Raw genomic sequence first — 23,455 nt, forward strand, 5'->3', positions numbered from 1 at the left:
ATAACATTATATACGAAGAGTTTTAGAGATGAAGCTCGTTTAGGATGAGCAATTTGTGTGCGATGGTCAGTGATGGTGATTTATCATCTTTAATGTCGGGTGTAATATCACGAGGTAACTTTGGCAAATCATTCGCATGTATATAAACATAAAGGTTAACATTTATAAAATAAAACGAACAATTCTACTTAATCCGACGAGCTTTAAGCTACTTATAAGTTAAAATCCGATTTCACTATTTTAATCTGCAAAAAGTTTTAATTGACCCCCTTTTTACTTTGTCCACTTATTCTTGACTAAATCCGCAAAAAAAGTTCGTAAAAGTCAGCTTTCGACTTTTTTTTCTTTTGGTAATACTTGAAGAAAGTGTCTCAAATACCGAGAAGATTATCAAACAAGTTTAGCGTGATTTATTTATTGCAAAGATAAGAAACAAGTGTTTGAAGATAAATCTAAAACCGACAAACCAATCGGTTGAAAGCGCTGACCTGACTGAACTCTTAGGCCAGAGAGCAAGACTCGTAAAATATATATTTATTGGAAGGACCCGGAATTTCTGAGTGTCATGGTCACCCTTCATGGGTCAATTGACGATACACATATTTTGCGGGTTAGGGTCGTAATAATCCGATCGTAATTCTCTACGCTCTATTTCTCGAAAAATATATTCACATACAAATATTAATAGATATTTGTCAATAGGTAATCTTATATTTGCGTTGAATTGCATAGTACAAACTAAATTTATTTTTCTTAATTAAAATATTTATAAAATTAAATAACAAAACGATCGTCTTAGTCGCTTGTCGCTAGGAACATAGTACCATCGCGACACATCTAATTTGGCATTATACCATTATTATAAACTAACTTATATACCTTTAGTTATAGTTTTTTGGTAATACATATAATTTATTTACATCATCACAAGCTTGAATAAAACCCCCAAGCCTATAAACTTTGGTGGGAATATTAACACCACCATCTCAGCCGTGTTTTATGATGCGAAGCATAACAGCATAAACACTGTTACAAACCAACTTAACACTCAGTGCAAAAACCTCATAATCCTTACGCGTCAAACCCAAATTTAGTTATAAAGACACTTTAATCCTTGGTACGCCGTTTTTGGATATATTCATGAACGGAAAATTGGTTCATAGTCGATATAATTATTCGCCTCATGTCGTAATTAATTTTGCGCAACCCCCCAATGACGAGCATTGTCAATTAGTCTTATTATTTACCAATAAAGTATTATTCTTTTTTCATATTTTCTGATTTAGTAGCTAAGTCATTCTTACAAATTAAGTAATGCTAAGAATTTGTAATGATACTTAAAGCCTTAATGTTGTTTTATTAATAAATAATCCGCTTATAATATATACTTTTATAGGAATTAAATACTCTAATTATAATATTTGTAGTAAGATAAAATAAAACAATAGATGAATGAAACTGTTACCATTAATTAGATAATATGTAAAAGAGTTACCCTTAAGCTAATAAATTCTAGCCAACAACGTTAACAGGAAACCATTAAGGATAATATATAAAAGGAACCTTAACTAGAAAATCCAAGTAAAGAAACATTCGCATAGATATAGTGCTTGTATAATATTTGTGTTAGTTTTAAATACAAATTTGGTAATGGCAAAGAATATATAAGAGCAAGTACATTTTAAAATATGTATAGTAAAATAAGGAAAGAGACCGTACTTTAACCGTTTTTAAGCCTTTATACGGTGTTTCTGAAAATATCTAGAATATTAAAATGTATACCATAAAATCCTCATACTCTTCTATATAAATTCACTATTATTAATATATATGTTATAGGCGTTTTTGTTCCTTGATGTTGTTTATTTCTCTTTTATGATTTTCACTTCTCGATTTTCTTGAAAATTCCCGATATATTTTAATCAATACAAAATAATTGGAATATATGGTATGTGATTGTAATGCATTGGGAGTACGTTTGCCAGGTTACAATAAAATATAAAAATATAAGGTTTTACCACAAAAATAACATTAATTTATTACGTTAATTACTGTCACATTAAATGGTAGTCTTTTTATTTATGATTTATCATTGCGAAGGCAATGCAACTTATAAATTATTACTGCTTAATGTAAGCATAAAACTAAAATATAAAATTTTAGGGATAAATGAATTACCGTAAATATATCTTCTCAATCAACTGTTTTGGTGAATCTATTCTCAGAAACTTAAAATGGCTATTAGGGTGAATCTGTGCTCTATAAAAATATAATCTATAACATGAGCGTCCTCTCTTAATGGCCGATGGTGCTAGGACGTTCGCACTTGCCGACTCGCCTATGGCTGTAGCTATCCGGCTCCTTAATGCGTGTTAGCTACAAGGAACTGGTCCAGTACGTTTTATTTAATTTTTATATTTTACGATTTTTCATTTTATTTTATGTGTATTATGTTAATATATTTTTTTGTATTAAATAATACATACAATTATTGTTTTCGACAATCGTGACGCATTGGTGTAACCTCTTACGATGGTAATTTAATATAAATAAATAAATAAATTATACAATATAACTTAAATCGCTAACTAGAATTTTATTTGTCACAGCTTGTCCAATTTTATTTTATTTAATTAACAAAAATTATTTACTTTTATTATTATCGAAAGCGGTCATAAAGATCATCTACAAATATCCACCTGTAAGACAATTTTTACTTTAGTAAAAAGCTTGTAAAAGTTGAGGTTAATAGTACGGTCATTGGTCTAAAAGTATTTTTTTCCGTTCAAGTTTTGGCCAAGGAAACGTATAAAATTTGAGTCTCTGAGAGCACGCGAAAAATGACTCGAAAAGACTCAAAAAGACTCGCAATTTTAATAACTTGATTACTGCGATATTTTATCATTCTATTGTACATCGCCGTCTCATACTGGCATCTGTAAATCAGTACGATTTATATACCTCTCTAGGCGAAAACTAAAACATCTTTATTTTCTCACATAAATTGTACTAACTACCACCAAAAAAATCTATGTGTCTAATGCCACATGTACATGTTGATGTAATTTAAATAATTATTTACTTATTCAACTTACATCAAACTTACAACTAAGGATAATGAGCACAACTTTTATTAAAATCTACAAATATAAAACTGAAATTTTACGACGGTTTATAAGCAGCCATATGATTTTTATATATAAAATAAAATAATCCTGAAATACGATACGAAGTGTTTGTAAAGGGAACGATTTAATATCGCTGTGATCGTAAAATAAATCATTATTTTCCAAATTGAATCACCCTGATTGTATTACTTTTAAATGCTTGACCATTGAAAGCTTAAAGCTCGTAATTTATTGCGCATGAAAGCGCGAGAGAAAAATACGCTTGATCTACGACGTGCATAAATAAAATTCACACAAAATATTCTCACAAACTGCCTACCGAGTGAAAATGAAATGTAAACGCACAAGATAAATCCTTGTGCTGAAATCTGTATGCACGTGTATCGTTAACGAAGGAAATTTACTTCGTTACACTGCCGTTCATATTAGATTTCCAACCCTTACAGCTAGCCGCTTGATTACTTCCACATTTATTCATTAATTAAAATATCTAAGATACATGCACACTTATACGATAAATATTTGCAACGTAAAGATACAGAATTATTTTTAATACATTTATTTGTTTATCAACAATGTCTCAATGGACCTCAATACATATAGTGTACTAGGAACGAGTTTATCGATTCAAACAACGTAGAAGTCTTGTGCCTGCTCTCGTTTATGGCACCCAAAGTAAAGAGTTCTGTACACTTTTCAACATTAATTAAAAAGTTTATCAGTAATAACAGATGCTTTTAACATATTTTTTTGTTTTCTTTATAAAGCTATGGTCACTATACACCTAAATACCACTGCAAGTCTAATATTGCTGTGACAAAAGCAAAATAAATTTTACTTTGGAAAAAATATTTTTTTCATTCACTAATTGAATATTCTGCGAGAAAATATTGACCACTAATTTATATGTATTTAATAGTAAACTTACTTAGATATTAAAATAGAAAAAAACTGTTTTTCTAAAATATAGTTTAAGCTTTTCAATAAGGTCATACCTAGCAGTATTTGAAGCACGCCTCATAGTGGTACCGCACCGGATGCTAAATGCTCTCAGGTTAAGAGGATCAATGCAAACTTACATCCCTTTGGGATTGTGCAAATTGATTTACCCTGTGGGAATATTTCGGACTATATCCATTATAAACGCCTTACTGCATATAATCGTATGCAATTCATAAAGTATGTTTATATATAAATATTATTTTTTTAGTACAAATAAGCAATATTTATTTTAAATATTATATCGAAGGTGAATTGTAGGTAAAAGCAATTTATTTACTTCGTGTGACTCTCGCTTTTGATTTGTACGTCTAGACCGGTGTTTATTTTGTTATGTTTTATGTGCTAACGTTGTTCTTTTAACTCAATTGAAAATTCACACCTTTGTAATAATAATATATATATAAAATTCTTTATTATACATACATATTTAAACAATATGTCGTAAAAAAACAGGGCATCGAATTGTCATTTTTTTCGTTCCGATTCAATTAAAAAATAAATATCGGTTCTTACGGTTTTCGGTTGTCGGTTCATCTTCAAGTGATTATTTTTTAAATGTTTTCATTTGTATTAAAAATTAATTTTCTAGCATATTTTAAAACAATTTATTTCTTCTATTATTTATGAGCAATCTATTAACTTATACAATAATTTATTATAAATAAAAATATTTAATAATTAATTAAAAGAAGAATAATTAGAACTAAAAGTATACTTATATGATACCAATATAATTTATTTAACGAAATATATGTAAACAAAGCTAATTCTTATATTCACGGTTGAAGTATACAAGATTCATAGGTATATTTATTTATAATTGAAAAAGATAAAAATTTTCTCTTATTATTAATATATATTCTCGTGAATTTTCATTTAAATTATTTCGATTATCTCTTTTGAAACTTGTAGTTCACCTTTTTTTAATAAGGTATTATAAAATACTCATTAAGCTATGATTTTAAATATTAAGATCAGGATAGCATAGAAAAGTCTAGACAAGTTACATAGAGGCCACGGGTTCAAGTCACGGCAGCTGATTTCATTGTTTTTTTTAAAAAAATGCGCAAATATTAAAAACCGGTCTTAGCTGCAAAGTGACATCAATTTATTATTATATTAGTACACATAATAAATTATAAGTAATTATATTTGTTCATAACCGATTCCAAAATCAAAAAGTCTAGTGGTACTTGTAAGTGACTTATCTAATTAGAGCATTTTTACCCCGTCGTAATGCATTGGGCTTACTCCTGTCAGGTTACAAGGAAAGATAAAGGGAACTATATAACATTTAGGTTAAACCTTCGTGTGCCTCGGCATATATATAGTCCTGCTAATATCTAAGAAAGATTTTATTCTATTAGGATGTTTGTTATTTTATTGTATTTAACGTAAACTTGTATCACATTACTAAGAATATCAATTCACACTTTAAGCTTAAAATAATTAATACATATTTTAAACCCAACTTTATATTTAATTATTTTGAGGCAATGCTTTTCACTAGATACTTACTCTCAAAAACTTAATTTGTAATGCATGTAATTTATAAACCGTTATTAGTATTTAATAAGGATATATTTATTTATAAATATAAAAAGAATTATCCAGGTAAAAAAAAAACAGAAAATAAAATAGAAACTGCATATTTTTGTATCAAATAATTACCTGATAATCTTTTATTAATTGCTTTCTAATGATACTTAAAAATCATTTTCAACCAATTTATATTGTTATATAGTAAAAAATCGTTTTTAAAATATTTTTCTACATGATAATCTTTGCCCATTAATTACCCACACATACAAAGCAACAAAGTTGTAATAATCTTATTTATATTTAAAATTATGCATTAAGTTTTATTCTCGTATTCGTAAAGCATGTATAGTTTTGTGATTCCCGGTTTTGCTATTTATAAGGCTTGTGGGCGTATTATGGCTGATACTATAAAATCTGTCACATAATAAAACTGGTTGGCTGTCTTCCGACGCTTCCTCTTCCGGTTCGATTTCTCCACCCACAAATATTTTTTTATGGTAAGAAAATATTATTTAATAAATTTAAACACTGTATGATAGAGCACTTGAATCAAGTAATCTTAGAATATCTAAATAAAATAATCCTACAACCCTTAAACAAAAGCAGATGGCAAGATATCTCATCTTAGTTTAGAAATATCGTTAATGTATCATACAGAGTACAGAGCTTGCCTAGGACAAAATCGTCTTAACATTTGTAAGACACACAAAAAATAATTATTCTTGTTGATTTAAAGAGTGTTTAAGATATTAGCAATATAAGTAATGCTAAGCAGCTTCCTTAGTTATCTTTTCTTACTATAAAATATTTATTTAAAAAATGTAATATTATTTTAAAAGCTTTTTAATGTAATATAAATGACATTCAAACTGTCAAATACGTGCTATAATAATTGTATTTATTTTATCAAAGCTCGCACTTTTTTATAAACTTTTGACCAAGTTTTTGATTATTTTAAAAGAGAGGCTATTTATAAAGGACGATTATATTAGAATAGTTATGTGAAGTAATAAATAAAATTAATATAATCTGATTAATTAATGAAGCTTGAGGTGTAGGCTATGATAACTTTAACATTGAAGGAAAATTGGTTAATGTTATCCAATTTTGATTTGACGTTTAAAAATAGTTTGACATCCCACTATTTGTAAAAATATTGCGTTTAATAAATTCTTTCTAAAATATTAAGTTTTGCTGTGAATTATAATTATTATAAATGGGTTACGCATAGATTTTTATTTTTTAGAAGTTAACTTTGCGGCAAACAATTCTTAGCAGTGTTAAAATTGTAAATGGATGTAATTTATTTTTATGAAATATATGTAAGAACATTTTATGTTAACAAAAAAGGCAAAAATACAAAAATTTAAAAAAAAAAAACACTGCTTTGATTATTTTCATACTATACTAGTAATAAAAATCAGACTCAGATTTTGTAATGAAATGGCTGAGTTTTTCATATCGTATATAATTTAAAAGGTAGAGCTTTGAGACTTTCAGGGCCCCTGTCTCACTAAATATGCTTAAATATCTTCGGTCCTTATCTTTATTGACCATGATTTATGTCCAATTGTCCTCACTGTTTATGATATATTTGAGGTTTCTTTGTATTTTTCGCTTTCCGGAGTAGTCTGTTACTTTCGTCGCAGAAAATTTTTTTCCATAGAAAAATTTGCTTATCCTTTAGAAGTTATTTTGATTTGTTTAATGGCTCGATTACGTTTTTGTTTGTCCCACGAAGCTTTTGTGATCTGCCATTATTTACCAAATTTTTTTTTTCGATTATCATTAGTTTTATTATATTTTTTTATTTATGTATGATCACTGAGTTCGCGAGTTGCCTGCAGGACTGCTTTATGTATATTTTCGATAAGGTGTTTGATTGAAAGTTTTATATCTTTTTATATTTTTAATGATATATGAAATGATATCAAGTCGTTCAATGGTTCCTTAAATGCTGTTCAATTTGTTCTCTTATTGTAAAAATATCGTGTTTTCGTCTTACTCATTACTTTTATACACCCAGTAATTATAATCAAAGAATCTTATGATAAGTTTAATGAAGATTCCGCTTCATGATACTATTCTGAGAATCCTTTGATAAGGTACGGCCAATATGTCGGTTGTCCAGTAGAAAGGGAAGTGAGGTTGCAAGTTTCCATAGCTTTCAGTAGTTGTCTTCCGTTTGATGTTGTCGTTTAATTTATTTAAACTAAAAGTTTGTATGACTTCTAAATCAGAACAAATTGCGCAGGTGGTTGAAATCCTCACAACATCATTTCCATCTTATTTTTGTTAGTAATATTTTCTTCTGTTTCTGATAAATGTCTACATCGTTAGATGGATCCTCCTTTTTTATGTTCATGGCGTTGCCGTCACTTAAGTTTTGTCACTCAATGTTCGGTTGTCGTTTTGGATTTATAATATTTTTTTAATTGTCCTCCTTTGCTTGTGAATATTTAAATAAATATTTTTAATTTAAAATTCAACCCTAATATGTTCCAAAATGCATCCCCATGCACTAAGCCTCCGTTGCACCCAATTAACCTTAATTGTCCTTTAGAGCAAACTACCTAATGGTTCACGGGTCGGTTGCACTCGTAGACGCCCTAGTCTTCGGATTAAGCCTGCAATCCAAGGCCTGAGTCTGGGTTTTGGTGTAATCCCATAATTTATGATAGTCGCATAATGCGTGGTAAACGTAACGGCCCCCTGAAGAACTTGCGATCGAAGCTACCACCATCACCTCATATCCACGGCTAAAAGCTATTATTACGCTGCGTGATTTAAGTCCGCCGTTAAGGCCGAGACTTACGGCCACTGGCTTCGGGCCATAGCTTTGGGCTAAGATTTCAAAGTTGGAGAGTGGGCGGGTGTCGATGTATAACGGCCATGCGCCATCAATAAAGTGCAATTTTATTGCATATTAAAGTGTAAAAATTGGAGTCGGCGGTGTCGAGGGTGTGATGCGGTGGACTTAGCCAAATATAATGCTATATATAATGTAGGTAATTCCATTTGAAATTTAAAGGCAATTCCAGTGTATATGGAAGATTTTTTGTGTAGTATGATAAAATCAGTGAAACGATAAAACAATACTTTCAGTGAAAAACATATATAATACATATATATAACAAAGTCTCTTAAATTATTGAATTTCAAGTTGATATACTCTCAGGAATGTGAATTTTTTATGGTAGTACAAAATAATATTTGTTAACGTGTGTTTCTAGTGGGTATTAACCATGTTGCTCAATTTATGTAAATTAGATATAAGTATTAAAACAATTAACTTTATTTTCTACTCGATCGAAATTATACTTATATAATTATCACTTATTCAGATCTCATAGATGCGTTAAAAAAATGAAAAAAAAACACTAAGGGTAATATGGGAAGTGCAAACATATTATAGGTATTTAATATGTTCAGTAAAAGTCAGTTTATTATTATTATATACTACACCTAAAACTCTCACAACTATTACTTCTGTCTTGAACTTCTGCTCAGGAGGTTTGATTTTGATGAAACTAATTTGGTTAATAAATATTAAATGTTAACGAAAATATTATTTCCATAATTTTTAATATAAACATATTGCATAGTGTATGTATATACATACATAATATGTAAATATTAGTTAGATATCTTAGTTAATACTATCAAAGTAAATGGGTTGAGGGACACTTATCATGTTTGTGTTATTATAGTGTGTGCATAAGATATGTTTTGTTTATAATATTGTACAACATGATAATTTTGCATTGATAAAATACTTATATTTGGTAATCATGATATGAATTTCGTTTATATTTAAGCTAAAAATCAATTTTAAATGTTTATTTTTACTTTATAAAATTAAATTGTACATTTATTATAAAGATATAAACTGCTTCAATCTCTGTGTCAATTATTCAATTTCATTATCATTAAATATTGGAGGCTTTAATGCAAAATATTCTGATACCCCTCCTACCATATCGTATGAGTTTCATTTTTATTCATTTAGTGAGTATTGTGTCGATCAAAATAATCTGATAGAGCATAGTCTGAAGAATAAAGTAAATAAAATAAAACCTTCACTCAAGTTTCTTGATGTTATCGAGAGGCAATTTTGCCACATGTAGATGCGCATTGTCGTGATGTAAAACTATACAATGGACTTGTACAACGCCTTTTTACCTTTTTGGTGCACAACGATCTATCTGATAAAAATTAGAGCTTGCTAGACTTAAGAGTTTCGTAATGCACAATAACATTGCAAACGCAGCATACAAACATAAAATTATTAGTCTGGGCTTTAAAGTAGGTTCTGTTACTTGACATTTGAATGGGCACTGTCTTCTACGACGATTTTTGACATACAACATAATTTTTTTGTTGTTTTCGGTTATCAACATTTTTAAGAAAAGGCGATTCAGATTCAGAAGCTCTGATATATATATATATATATATATATATATATATATATATATATATATATATATATATATATATATATATATATATATCGTATTTTCGTGCAACGTATATGACTTTCTTCTTGTGACTGTTCTGTGTGTGTAAAAATTGGAAGCTTTGGCGTTCACTGTTATACAGTTTGTTAAATGCTAATATGTAAAACAACATTAATTTTTATACAAAAATTAATTAGGAACCCATGCTAATTTTGCATATAAATTAAGATTTTGAAGCAAAGGTATTTTTGTACGTAATATAATTTATATATTGACTCACTATCTATTTTACAAAATAATAGGAATTTAAAATTAATATCAAATATGAAAACACGAAAAAATGCAAAGCTTTGTTTTATATTAGAATATTTGTTTTTATATTGCATTTAGGTATGAATAAAATATTTATTAATGTGCGTTTAATAGGGAACTAAAATAAATATAAACATACTGTAAAAATACATAAATTAAAATAAGTTTCTTTTGTAATTTTTTGATTTTAAAGTAATAAACACTGTTTAAATATATACATTAATATGTATATAATATACATATAAACTACGAATTTTATTATTTTTTATATGGTTATGAAAATCAGATATTTCAATCGTGAGAAAAAATGAGAAAGGCTCTCACCTTTGGAGCAGTGGATATTAATATCAAAAAAAACACTCTCCAGACATTTTCGAAGGGATGAAAGCTAATCTTTTTTCTTTCGCCGAACCAAACATGTTCAGACAGCCTATCTTATGATACGCGTCATTATTATTCGAGTCGCATATTACATTTCAAACATCACTCGAGCATTGTCGTACCCGCAGAAGCCTTTTGATCAATACTACAAAAAAACTTACGCACACAGATAGATAAAGAAAAAGTGGATGTTCCGCAAAAAGGTGGCGGTTTAGATAGGTTAAAATACACATTGTCACATCAGAATTTACCAATAACGGCTTGCGGCTCATCCGTTTGGCGTTCCGTGGGCCGGAAAATGGGATTGGCCCGTGAGGAGATCGTTCATCAGCGAAAGTTTCTTGGCACTCTTCAAAAGGCCGTAAAGCTGGCTTGTTCGATGGCCATAAAGTGAAACTTCAGATGTGAAAGAAGCTTAAAATTCAACACAAAGGCTTCGTGGAAAAACGCACGATTTTCCGGAGGCGATGCCGCCGGTCGGTGAAATTGCCGAATTAAATTGCTTAAACTCTTATAAGTTCGATTGGAAAGATATAACATAAAAAAAGTAGACGTGCTTTGTTTTAGATAATGGGTTAAAGAAGCGAATTTTGGTATAAGTTAGAACAAAAATAGAACCGTTGAACATATTATAAATAAGTTTTCCCATTTGTGAAGAAAAGCTGAAACGATTAAATATTTATTTTATTTTAAAACTGCCTGCTTTTCTAATAATAAGTTTATACTTATCCATTTATATTAATATCAGTATTTTATAGTTTTGCTATTACTGTAAATAGCCTAAACGTGCTTTAATTTCATCAATCTTTTGTATATGTAAGTGTATGTAAATCATTAAAAATCATGCATTATCTGCGTGTAAAATTGCTTTCATTCAGTAAAACATGTCTTTTTAAGATTTTTGGATATATTTTAATTTCCAGATTCACAACAATATTATTTAAATATTTTTTAAATAAAATATAATTTTAGCAGTGTCATCAGTAATGATTGCAACAGTACATTTTATCGTTGTTTGCAAATATATTAAATTAATATATTATTGTAAATACATTTTATTATTAGGTTTCTCGTGCATTAAATTTTATATTTTGCGTGCTTCGTAACATGTCTTAGACTCGCACATCACATAAAATCCATAAATAATATTATATTTACTCAAAAAATGTAATATCCGACGCTGAAATAAAGGCGAAAAAATGGATATTTACACAAGCGTCAAATCTATTTATTATGAGTCGCGTACAAAGCCACGCCAGTTTTGCCAGTTCAGTGAATCCTATCAGAAATAGAGAAAATGAAAAAAATATGTCACATAGATACGCACACTAGCATAATTCAATATCATATTAAGCACATGAAATTTATAACATATAATTTTGATGTCACATATTTATATCTGTAAAGCAGACTCTGCCTCTGAAAAATAAAATTTTCCTTAATAAAAATAAATATACGGGAATAATACCGTATATAAAAAACGTATCTTTTTCATATGTGATATGGATATAAAGATGACGCTTTAAAAAACCTTAGATTAATTTGTTGATATTTGAAGATTAAAGTACTGTATAGATTATACAACGCTTTTTAAAAAAATGTGGTTTAAATTAAAAAAAATTGTTTGCAATGGTAAAAAAAATTAGATATACTATAAAAAGTCGTTTAAGAAGGTTAACTCAACTTATATTGTTACTTTCAATAGAAAAATAATAATATTAAATAACACAAGTTTATATCAAGATTAAAAGGAATTTCACTTTCAGAGGTAGTTTACTTTATAAAATGTTATAATGTTATAAAAAAATATGCCTCTATTCTCAAGTATTATATTTCTAACATAATCAAATTTATTTTAATCTACTGTAAAACTTAATAGCTGTAGTGAAATGCTTTTTGAGCCGCAGCAATCCCATTTAATTGAATCTTCGCAGATAGAACGTTCGCCGTCAAATCAAACAATAACCCAACCTTTCAGTGCTTTCCGGGTGTGGGTTTTAGGGGGGCGTTGTGGTCTTAATAGTAGTTAATATCTCAAGAAAGTCTGCAGGCATAAGAGTATCGGCTTAATTTCGATGGCCGAGCGCCAAAGGGGTTTGATCGAGGGACTGGGGGTTAATTCGGCCATTATTCGACGTTGCTTAATGTATGCAGCTATATACCGCGACTGTGTATAGTGACGAAGAAACGTTTCAACGTAGAGAATAAGATAAAATCTTGCACAGTTAGAAGCAGATTCGAATTAGCATTTACCGATCGAAGTTGAAGCTTTCACACAAATAAAGGATTTGCGAGTCAATGTATGTGAACGTGTGCTTAATAAATATTTAATTTATTTAATAAAATTTAATTTGCATAAAAATTCAACAAATCGAATATAAAAATAATAAAAATACACATTTGGAGATCTATATTAAATATTAAATTAAAAGGACAAACTAATATTCCCAAACAAAATTTTCAATCATAATTTTACAACTAGTAAATTTATTTTTATTTAAGACTATTGTGTAATATCGCCTTAAATGGGTCATTAGTATTGAATGTAATTTTTTTAATGTAATGTATTTACAATTAACCTATTTTTTATATTTTTTTTTGATACCACTATAAATATATTTATATTTACCATTTATTTAAAAAAAATCATATATAGTTAAGTTTGATTTTCTTTTAGTTGCAATATATTACCATTAAACCACATTATTTAAGTTATTGGCAAATTATTGATAACAATAATTTAATGACTCCAAACAGATGTACATAACATTAATTTACATTAATTTTAATTCAATTAATATTCCTGTGTATTTTAATTCAATATAAAATTTGTATAGTACTTTAAAATAATTATTTAAATATTTTAAAACTATTTAATGTTGTATTTTCTTAAAATGATATATCTGTCTATGGTTTCACAAGCTTTCTTAAAAACTATAAATATCTTTTAATACAACAAGCATCGACCAAAACTAAATTAAACAATTTACAGCGACTTAAGCTACTCGAACATAGCTAACGAAACCGTTTGAGAAATTAAAGCTGTTTAACTTTTGAAGAAGTAGCTCATGACAAACTTTTTCGAATGTTTTTGAAAAGTCGGTATTGACTACATCGATCTGAATTTAGAATCAAGGGATTTGCCTACATTGCCTTCAAAAGGCACTAATTTTTAGTGACAGTAAAACGACACAGAGAGTAGTTTATCAGCAGGTTCCTAAGGAGTAACTATCATAGTTACTCTTTAAGTCTAATTAAGATCAGCGTAAAACTATATTTTAATAATACTTAAATAAGATTTTTTAATATGAAATACATATAAAAATAACCTAATGTTCAGCTTAAGCTTATTAAATTAAATTTTTTTTTTTAAATATACGAAACATGATACCTGACATTTTATTTTATCTGGTTTCTTTCTTATCGTGATTTTAATTTTATAAATATTTCTGATTTTACAAAACACATTAGGTTTACTCAAAATATACCTAAATAAATAATGAGTTGAGAATTACGCCAGCAAATAAAGCAACCAACCACAAAAAAACAGCAAAAAAACTTGATGCTCACTATTGTTCGCACCGATTTTAGGATAGATGCATATTTTATGTAGTAAAAAAATGGTACTGATAAATAATCATAAGACTGATACTCTCACGTAAAGGCTACAAAGAAAAAATTGATATTGCTGTAAAAATATATTTTAAAATTAGTTTTATTGTATTTTATTATTATTATTAATACACAATAATAATAAAAACATTTTCCAAAATTAACTTTCACATACATTTAAAAAATTTTAACTTTAAAGCATTGTAATAAATTATTAAAATAAAATTTTAAGATATTAAGCAATAACCCAAAACAAATACAGAAGCAACAAGAGTTTATCGTTTCATTTAATTTTTAAGAGGGATGGATAAAAGGTGTTTATATGAATGTAAGCTTTTTATGGATATCAGAATTAAAAAAACTTTTACTTTTTACTTATCCTATAGTAACGGTAGTACAATTTAGAAAGAGGTTTTACGGTCTTTGACGGTGGCGATGAGGAAATCGGAAAATGTTCAACGTAATGTAATTTCGTTCATTAGGCCAGAGCGTCGGGGGAACAGCGGCGGCTCTCTAACGTTTAACGCCGCGTAATCTCTTAATTAAATATGCCTTTAATGTTGGCACATTTCAAATGCAAAATGTTAGTGTGCTCTTCTGTGTTAAGCTCTAGGCTTTGTATAGATGGTTAAATTGTTAAGTAAAAATGTTTCAGGAGCACCTTGTATATCCTGATGCGTAATAAAAGAATCCTGTCATTCCGGAGCATTGGTTGAAGTTCTCTAGTGGGAGCAATTAACGATTGAATTTCCCCTGAGTATACCTACTTTTTTTGTTGTTTCAGGGTTGTGTTTTGGTGATAAGTGTAACTTGGGTGCTATCGGTAGCCTTGTTTGCGGTTCTGGTACTGCCTAGAGGTGGACACTACTTCAATTCTTCGGGACTGCTCGCCTGTGACCCGTTTCATACCAGAATCGCTTATAGGTAACTTTTTAATACTTGTCAACATTTTGCGATGCACTTAGTGTGGTATTTTAACTGTTTTATTTACAATTTTAAACTAGATCTATCTATCTTTCATACATACCAAATTTTAAATTCATAAAAAAAAAAAATTAAGATCAGTTTTTAGCAAAAAAAAAAATACCCCAATGTATTTGTAAAAACTATTTTAATATTTAAAATATCAATACTAAAAGAACATCTTTAAAATCCAGGTTGTTTCTTTTATAAAATATATATACATTTTTAAAATAATATCTTTCTGGCTTTCATTACATGTTATTGTTCTTTAGGCTTTATATCTTGCACATAACTACAGTATCATTGTTTATGTATTCTTCGTAACTGATAAGCGTCCAACGCAGAGCAAGTATTTGCTCAAGACATAAATCTATGTATCAGAATATTTCGACACACAGTTTTTGCGTCCATTTTAATTGTTCTTTGACTTAAAAATTAAACGTTAATTTTTTTATAGCAATAACACCATTCAAATTTAGATTTATTTCAGCGTAAATATGTCTTTTCACACTCGTGTCAAGCTTATTTACCAGCTACGTTATATTCACTTTGAAATTTATTTTAAGCAAATATTTTGCAGCTCAATAACAGATAAGATAATTTAAGACTGTTTTTAAGCTATTTGTTTTTTTATATAATAAAAAAAATCATTGAAATGTTACGCCAGGTTTTTTGGCCCATAAAAGATAATTTATTTACGTATTATGTTTTATCACACTGTTTGTAAAATACATTTTATCTGAAATAATATATTATTCATTGTGCTCATGTGATGTGAATTTATTTATACTAATAATATATTTTTGTGTTATATATATTTCCAGAATATTATCCTGTTGTGCTTATTATTTTCCCACAACAATGGCGCTGATGTATTGCTACGGCTCAGGATTTCACGTCAACAAACTACGAATGAAAACTACGGAGCCAAGCGAGTCTGAGCAAGTTACAACCAATTTGCCGTGTGTCAAGAACGCCATAACCAGAGACTATAACGTAATGTATAATATGTTAATCAATTATGTCACACGATACAGAAATTCCCTAGATTAAAGGAGTACATTGAGAATATCTTCCTCAGAGTTTATGTTGTATATCAAATGGTGTTTTATAAAAATGAATATATACATGGGGTATATATAAAAACATTCAGTACTGAATTTCCCTTTTTATCATGTGAGTCTGCTCTATTTTATAGCAACTGATTTTTTTTTTTTAATGTTTAATAAAAAGCAGTTGTATCAAAGCTATTATTTTTATAATTATGCAGACATGCATATACACATTTTATTTAAATTTAGAGATTTATAGCGATTAGAACTTACTGTTAGATATTTCGACAGTGATACTCCTGCCATGGTCACGAATTTTTAGCGACTGTCGCTCTCATCATTGACCTTGTCATATATTAACGGACTTGCGGTGGGTCAGGAATAATGACGTTCATTAATTGTCGTCTGTAACTGTGTTAATGTGATTATTTAATTATTTAGTGATTAGATCGGTGATAATTTTATGTGATTATGTCGCTTTTATTGATTTCAAATCCGAAAGCCAGGACTTTGAAAGCATTATGCTATCTCATTTATTTAATTCGATATTTTTATCGATTTCAATTTCTATTGCTTCGAGTTTTGAGTAAACAAAGGGATATATATATATATATATATATATATATATATATATATATATATATATATATATATATATATATATATATATATATATATATATGTGGTTGAATGCGAAACAAAGGGATATATATATATTTTTTTCTATTTCGATTTCAATTTCTATTGCTTCGAGTTTTGAGTAAACAAAGGGATATATATATATATATATATATATATATATATATATATATATATATATATATATATATATATATATATATATATATATATATATATATATATATATATATATATATATATATATATATATATATATATATATATATATATATATATATATATATATATATATATATATATATATATAAATATTAAACTGGAATTTATTATTCTTATCATATACTAGTATATGTATGTACATATGTATATGTTATGAAACGCTCTCGTGTAATATCTGTAATTTGTATTGTACTTGAATTTGCGTGTGTATCTGCGTGAAAGTTTATGCGGGCCGAAATTAATAGACTGTAATATTTCTCTTCGTGTATTTTTATCTTTGGCTATCGCTCCTTTTATACTGTTCTCTTTTTACGATAAAATCGCTGTGTCTCATTATGATAGCAAAGAAAATCTACGTAACTTCATCGTCCTTTCTTTGCAACAACAAAACCGAGTGGTGTTTGTTTACATTATCGACGTACCAATCGACGGAGAGGATTGCGTTATTAAGCCATGAATTGGTACTCAGTACAGCGTCTTAAAAAAAGATAAGAGATCACTCCTCTCTTCTTTTGAAGCTTTTTTTTATTTTCCGAAGGTTTTCTGTCTAAAGCTATCGCGTTTGGCTATAGATTTTTTGCCCTATAAATACCCTTTGGCGTCGCGTGAACGGAGAAAAAAATCTCGTCAAAATGATACATTCACTTTGCTGATTTTTTATTCTTAGTCGACTAATACATCCTCGTCGTAATACACTTTAAAAATCATTCTTGACAACTATTGACATGCATCGTAGATTTTAATTTATAAATTTTGTGAGTATATATGCAAGAATATAAAATATAAAATAATATCAAAACTAAATTAAAAAAATCTATGGAACCATATGCATTAAAGCAATATACTATCTATTTGGCTGTCCATTTTTTATAATTTAGTAAAAAGAGATCTCTTGGAAAAAGTATATTAGAGACCATTTAATAATCAACAATATATTCAAAGAATATTTAATTTCGACGATTACCACCTTATTTGATATCTGCAATCAACTTTATTTTTCTTTAAAATTGTACTTTCTTAAATATGACAGTAAGTTAAATGCAAAGCACTGTGATGCGTACTGTTTATTTACTTTTTTTAAAACCATAACACGTATAGCTGTAAGTATATGGTTAATAATAGCTGAACACAATCTAACCGTTCATAAATATGAAAAAATAGTACTATATTTTTTTGTTTAGAAATCACAGTTAGCGAGCAGCATTTAACAAATTAATTTCATTGGTCCGAATACGCATACTACAATATACTATACGCATACTTTACAAGCGTCCTTTTTTATAAAAAGGTTGAAATGCAATAAATATGATTTATTATACAAATAAATCATATTTATGACACTAGCAATGACTAGATTTTTTACCCATTTAATACTTAAAACCGAAAAAGGTGCACATTTAAGAATACCAATTCTTTTCCCCGATCAATGCATTATTTATATATGTATTTTTATCGCTGCTTTCTAAAGAAAGCCAAAATTCAACAAACTTTTAACTGAACAATTTGCAAATAATCATGATTAAAATTGCATGAATATTACAGTAATTTATATCGAAATAGACAAATCGATTAACAAAATACATTTCCTACTGCTATTCTTACTGACTTTATAGCTAACTTTTAATAACATCAGTAAAAGAGCTCATTGCTAAATCTTGATCGTAGCAAATGATAGTATTGTTGTGTCGTGCTGCAGCATCATTAGGAATCATTGCTCTCAATGACCATGATCAAGGGTTTCTCCATAAGGTCACGTGTTTCAAACATTCGTGCTTATGTAAAAGGTCTTACTTGATTAGATCAAGAGGTAAAAATAATTACAAAATGTTGTTCTATGTGTTGAAAATATCAAAACTTGAAATCGAAAACACTACTGGGTTGAATTTATTTTACAAAGAAAATTAGAGGTCCTAAAATTCAATTTATATCTGTCTTGATATTATTATTTTGAGCTAATATATTTTCCTTGATAATAGAGATAAGATATTACCTGATTTTTTTAATTAAAAAATGCCACACTTTAATTTCATGTAATAAAATTTTTCGTTACAAAGTTAGCTCCTGATTTACACTTAAGTAAAAAATATTTGGGTTTAATAATATCGAAGGCTAATAAAATCAATACTAGTTTATGTTTATTTATTATTATATAGTATATGTATTTATTTATATGAATCATTTCTTAAACTTTTTTTATATCTAAGAAAAGATTTGTTTTAAACGAAAGTTTAAATAAACAACATTGGATATGCAACCAGATTTTGTAATTCTTACCGCACACAAGCTTGAATTAAATCAGGACTTGAGGCTTTACTCGCCTTTACATAATATAAAAATATATGATAAAAAAATCTTTAAACAATAAATTAAAAGTATATATAAAGCTTTATTGTTGGATTCTTGCAGTAGGGTAACCATCCGATTATAATAATAATAGCAATAATGGCACATCAGATTTCACTAAAATGTATTTACAGCTCAACAACCAAGCCCTGGACCGATTATTTCGTTACAGTGAACAGACCCAATGTATTTCTATGTCTTAATTACAGAAATTCTATATAGGAGCTTGGCAAAAAGGCCAAGGCAATTCCCAAAAGCTGGATCAAAACACTCTCATAATAAATCAAACCGCAACAATGAAGGCCCCAGTTGTGAGCCGCCGAACAACCACTTGACTTAAGCAATTTATATTGTCAACTATTTGTTCTCCGCCGCGCCCCATTGTTTGTGAAAGAAACGCTTTATAGATTCCATTATATTTATAAACAATAATGAACCGATCATATCTTACGTCAGGTACATACATACATAAATATGTGTGAAAGCTTGTATGTGGAGTATAGAATGTTTATTACGGTTGTGGCCACTGGCCCACGAATCAGGACAGTCGAATGGTGTCCAAAAAGAGGTCGCATACAAAAATAAAACCTTTTTCTTGTTCCGGTCTATAAATCATAAAGATAATCCGGGACAGGGTGTTCATAGTTTATACAAGGAAATGTGCACGCTGACCATCCGTTGCGGTCTTGCGATATCTCAAATAAAAAAGTAGTCGTTGGTTTCATCGGAAAATTCTACTGAAAATGATTGTATGTCTATTTTGGCAATAAATAAATTTCACCTGTTAATTTGTATTTAAAGGCTTTATACATATATCAAACATATTTTTAAAAGTATATTAATGAGATATACTATTGTTTTTTTATTAATATGTATGATAAAGGACACTAAATATTAACATATAAATTGTGTTTTTCAACCTGTTAAAATAAATAATAAAAAAAATAATTTATTTTTCATTAGTAAAAAGAAAATTATACAGGTTAATTGATAATTAAATGTATCTCATAAACTAAGTAGTCTACATTATAGTATTCTACTATATCTACTATTATGCTTGCTTCTAGTCAGATAAATTTACTACATATAAATTTGTATATACATATTAATAATATAGATGTCATCGATTCCCAGACTAAAAAGTCTGGTGTTTAATACTTGTATGTATTTATTGTATCTGATTGATTCATCCAATTGCTATAGATTTATCTCATTAAGCTCACGCCTCTAAGTTTGCAATAAAAAGTTAAAAACAAAAATTTAAATAAAAGTTTTTTGTAACTGTTTCGGTATATGTAAAGATTAATTTTTTTCATTAACAATCATTTGACAAGATTTCAATTCGTCTTCAATGGTATTAAATACTTTTTAATATTATTTAATTTGAAACTTTTAATAGCATAATTCAATCTCACGAAAGTATTAATCCGTCAGAATTAGATTTCTTTTTTTACCGAAGTCCTCATGGGAAATCTGTCCAATAGACAGATTCAAAAATCAATAACTATCGAAACGAAACCCTCGCGGGAGCGCTAGCTTAAGTTTTTACCGTCTTTTTTGTGACATCAGCAATTTCCAGCCTTTATTGTAATGGTGTAAATCGACGACGAGCGTATTTTTTCCATTGTTGAATTAAAAAAAATATTTTTAAGCTATTTCACGTCGGAACAATATAATTCTGAGCTACTTCGAACAATACCCAGTTTAGTTAGTTAGACGCACGCATAGACCCTGTATTATAATGCTCCGTGTTTACAAACATTTAAAAGGTCACTGATTTACTACCCGGCCCTTTCGCACATTGTTTATTCCAAAAGAGGGATCTAAAAGTATAAAGCTACTATCGAACAACAAAAAAAGCACATATGTATGCGTAAGTGTGATGTAAAAATACTCGCCTCTTTCGCACCCGTTTCGGAGAAAATCTAAATCGACGTTCATGAATGTGAGAATACAGGATGCGGTGAAATGATTTTCGTAGATTGGATATCACCTTGGAATTTGGCACGTGTCTCCCACATAAAAATTACCACATAGTCCATATTCGATTTTCTCCTAATCCCAAGTGTAAAAGTGTTTCGCACCAGTGAAAAAATTCGATTGGATTTCAAAATATTTTTTTTTCAACAAGCGCGACCGAACTGAATGGCAAATTGGATTTGGATGATTCAATCGTGTTTGCGTTTATTTATTCGACTTATTTGCATTGTATATATATATATATAAAATATCTACAGATACTATTCGTAAAATTATTAAAATAATTATTAAATTATAATGAAATTTATTTCTATTTACTATATTAAATTATTATTAAAAATGTACAACAATGATTTTTCATATATTTTTTTTAATATTTTCTATATTGCATTTTTATCCTGATACACAGATTGCTCTTAAATATTTTTTGTTGTATCTAGCAGTATAGAGATATTTTTGAGTGTATCTAGCAGTATAGAGATATTTTGTGTTTTATCACCTGTTGCCTAAATGACATCATTTTTTATGACTTCTTTAAAATGTTCAGCTTTAAATACCTTTCATAAATTAGTGTATATTATTAAATTAAGAGTAAGAAGGTGAACCAAATATTTTAAATTAGCAACTCGACAAAACTTGTCTCTTCTACTATTGAGGTTTCTCATGAGAGCAGACTTCTTGCTTTTTACATGTGTACAATAATTGATTTTTTCTTGAAACAAAGTATCTTAAATTCATTTGAATTATGAAAGATAAAAGAAAAATGCACTTGTGCTACAAAAAAAACATTTTTTTAATTTCTTGGGAAAGCAATACAAATATTGGGAATTATAAAAAAGTTTTGTACGTAACGCGTTTATTTAAATAATTGTAAACTTTATTAAATTCAAGGTTTTTTGTAAGCTGTGTAAGTGAAAGCAGCTGTTTTTTTGGGATTCCAAAGATTATTTTTGTCAATTTTGTCAATTGTCTGTATGTTTTAAAACATTTAAAATCATATCACATATTTTGGCGTGTTTTACTACATAACAATAGATTAAAAAATCAGTACATTTGGCAACTTAGTTAATCTCTAAAATGTATAATTCGGGTGTGCCAAATCTGCATTAATAAATGTCAGGTATATGGTCTAACGATCCTAGTATGATTGCTTTAAAATAATATATGTCGTAGCTGGACCAAGATTGACGTAAAGAGAGAAGCAATTACTTTCCCGATCTCGGTCGATGATTAGCGTAACTCCGCTTGAGGCGTGTTCAGAGAAAACTGGTTTAAGTACTTGATAAAGGTTTTTGTTAGAAGTGAATTCCGAATGAAAGGAAATGATGTACGCTATGTATACGTTTATATACGATTTGTCAAGATGGAGGTGGTTCTTTTGTTTAGGCTCTTCTCGGCGCGTGCACAAATTGTGACGATTTAGAAGCAAAATAAGATTTATTTGTTGCCGTGATTATTCTTATAAATATCATTGCTTGTCTGTTGGAGTTCAATAAAGTACTGTAAAGTATCAATACCGTTTTTTTCCAAGTAGGACTTGTTGAAATATATTATTTTTTTATGTTTATAAAAACAACAAACGGCCGTTGTGATTGCATTAAAAAACTAATATTTTTTAGAATTTTTGAGTAACACGTCCAAATTCCCTTGTAGGTGAGTCGTAGCAGAAATGTTGTTTATTGCGCTTTTAACGCGTATATGTGACAAGTACTTTCTTATGATCAATGCAATCAATGCAATATCTAAAAAATAATTTAAAAAATATGTTGTAGACATTTACTAGGTAGGTTTTATGTTGCTACTTATTTAAAGATATTTTTTG

The 23,455-nt window shown here is 28.5% G+C and overlaps 1 protein-coding gene across 2 annotated transcripts in view; it reads left to right on the plus strand.

Moving 5' to 3' along the window:
* The window catches only part of LOC148227145 (trace amine-associated receptor 8b), a 77,795-nt gene that overhangs the window by 43,391 nt on the left and 10,949 nt on the right, over positions 1 to 23,455 (plus strand). For both annotated transcript variants that reach the window (XM_088201808.1, XM_088201809.1), the window contains exons 4-5: positions 15,219 to 15,358; positions 16,222 to 16,393. In XM_088201808.1, the coding sequence (XP_088057934.1) occupies positions 15,219 to 15,358; positions 16,222 to 16,393 (312 nt within the window). The remainder of the gene's footprint in view (positions 1 to 15,218; positions 15,359 to 16,221; positions 16,394 to 23,455) is intronic.

The sequence above is a fragment of the Plectrocnemia conspersa genome, unplaced genomic scaffold (genome assembly GCF_051122295.1).
Source record: "Plectrocnemia conspersa isolate PC_06_02 unplaced genomic scaffold, ASM5112229v1 ptg000013l, whole genome shotgun sequence".
Classification (NCBI taxonomy): Eukaryota; Metazoa; Arthropoda; class Insecta; order Trichoptera; family Polycentropodidae; genus Plectrocnemia; species Plectrocnemia conspersa.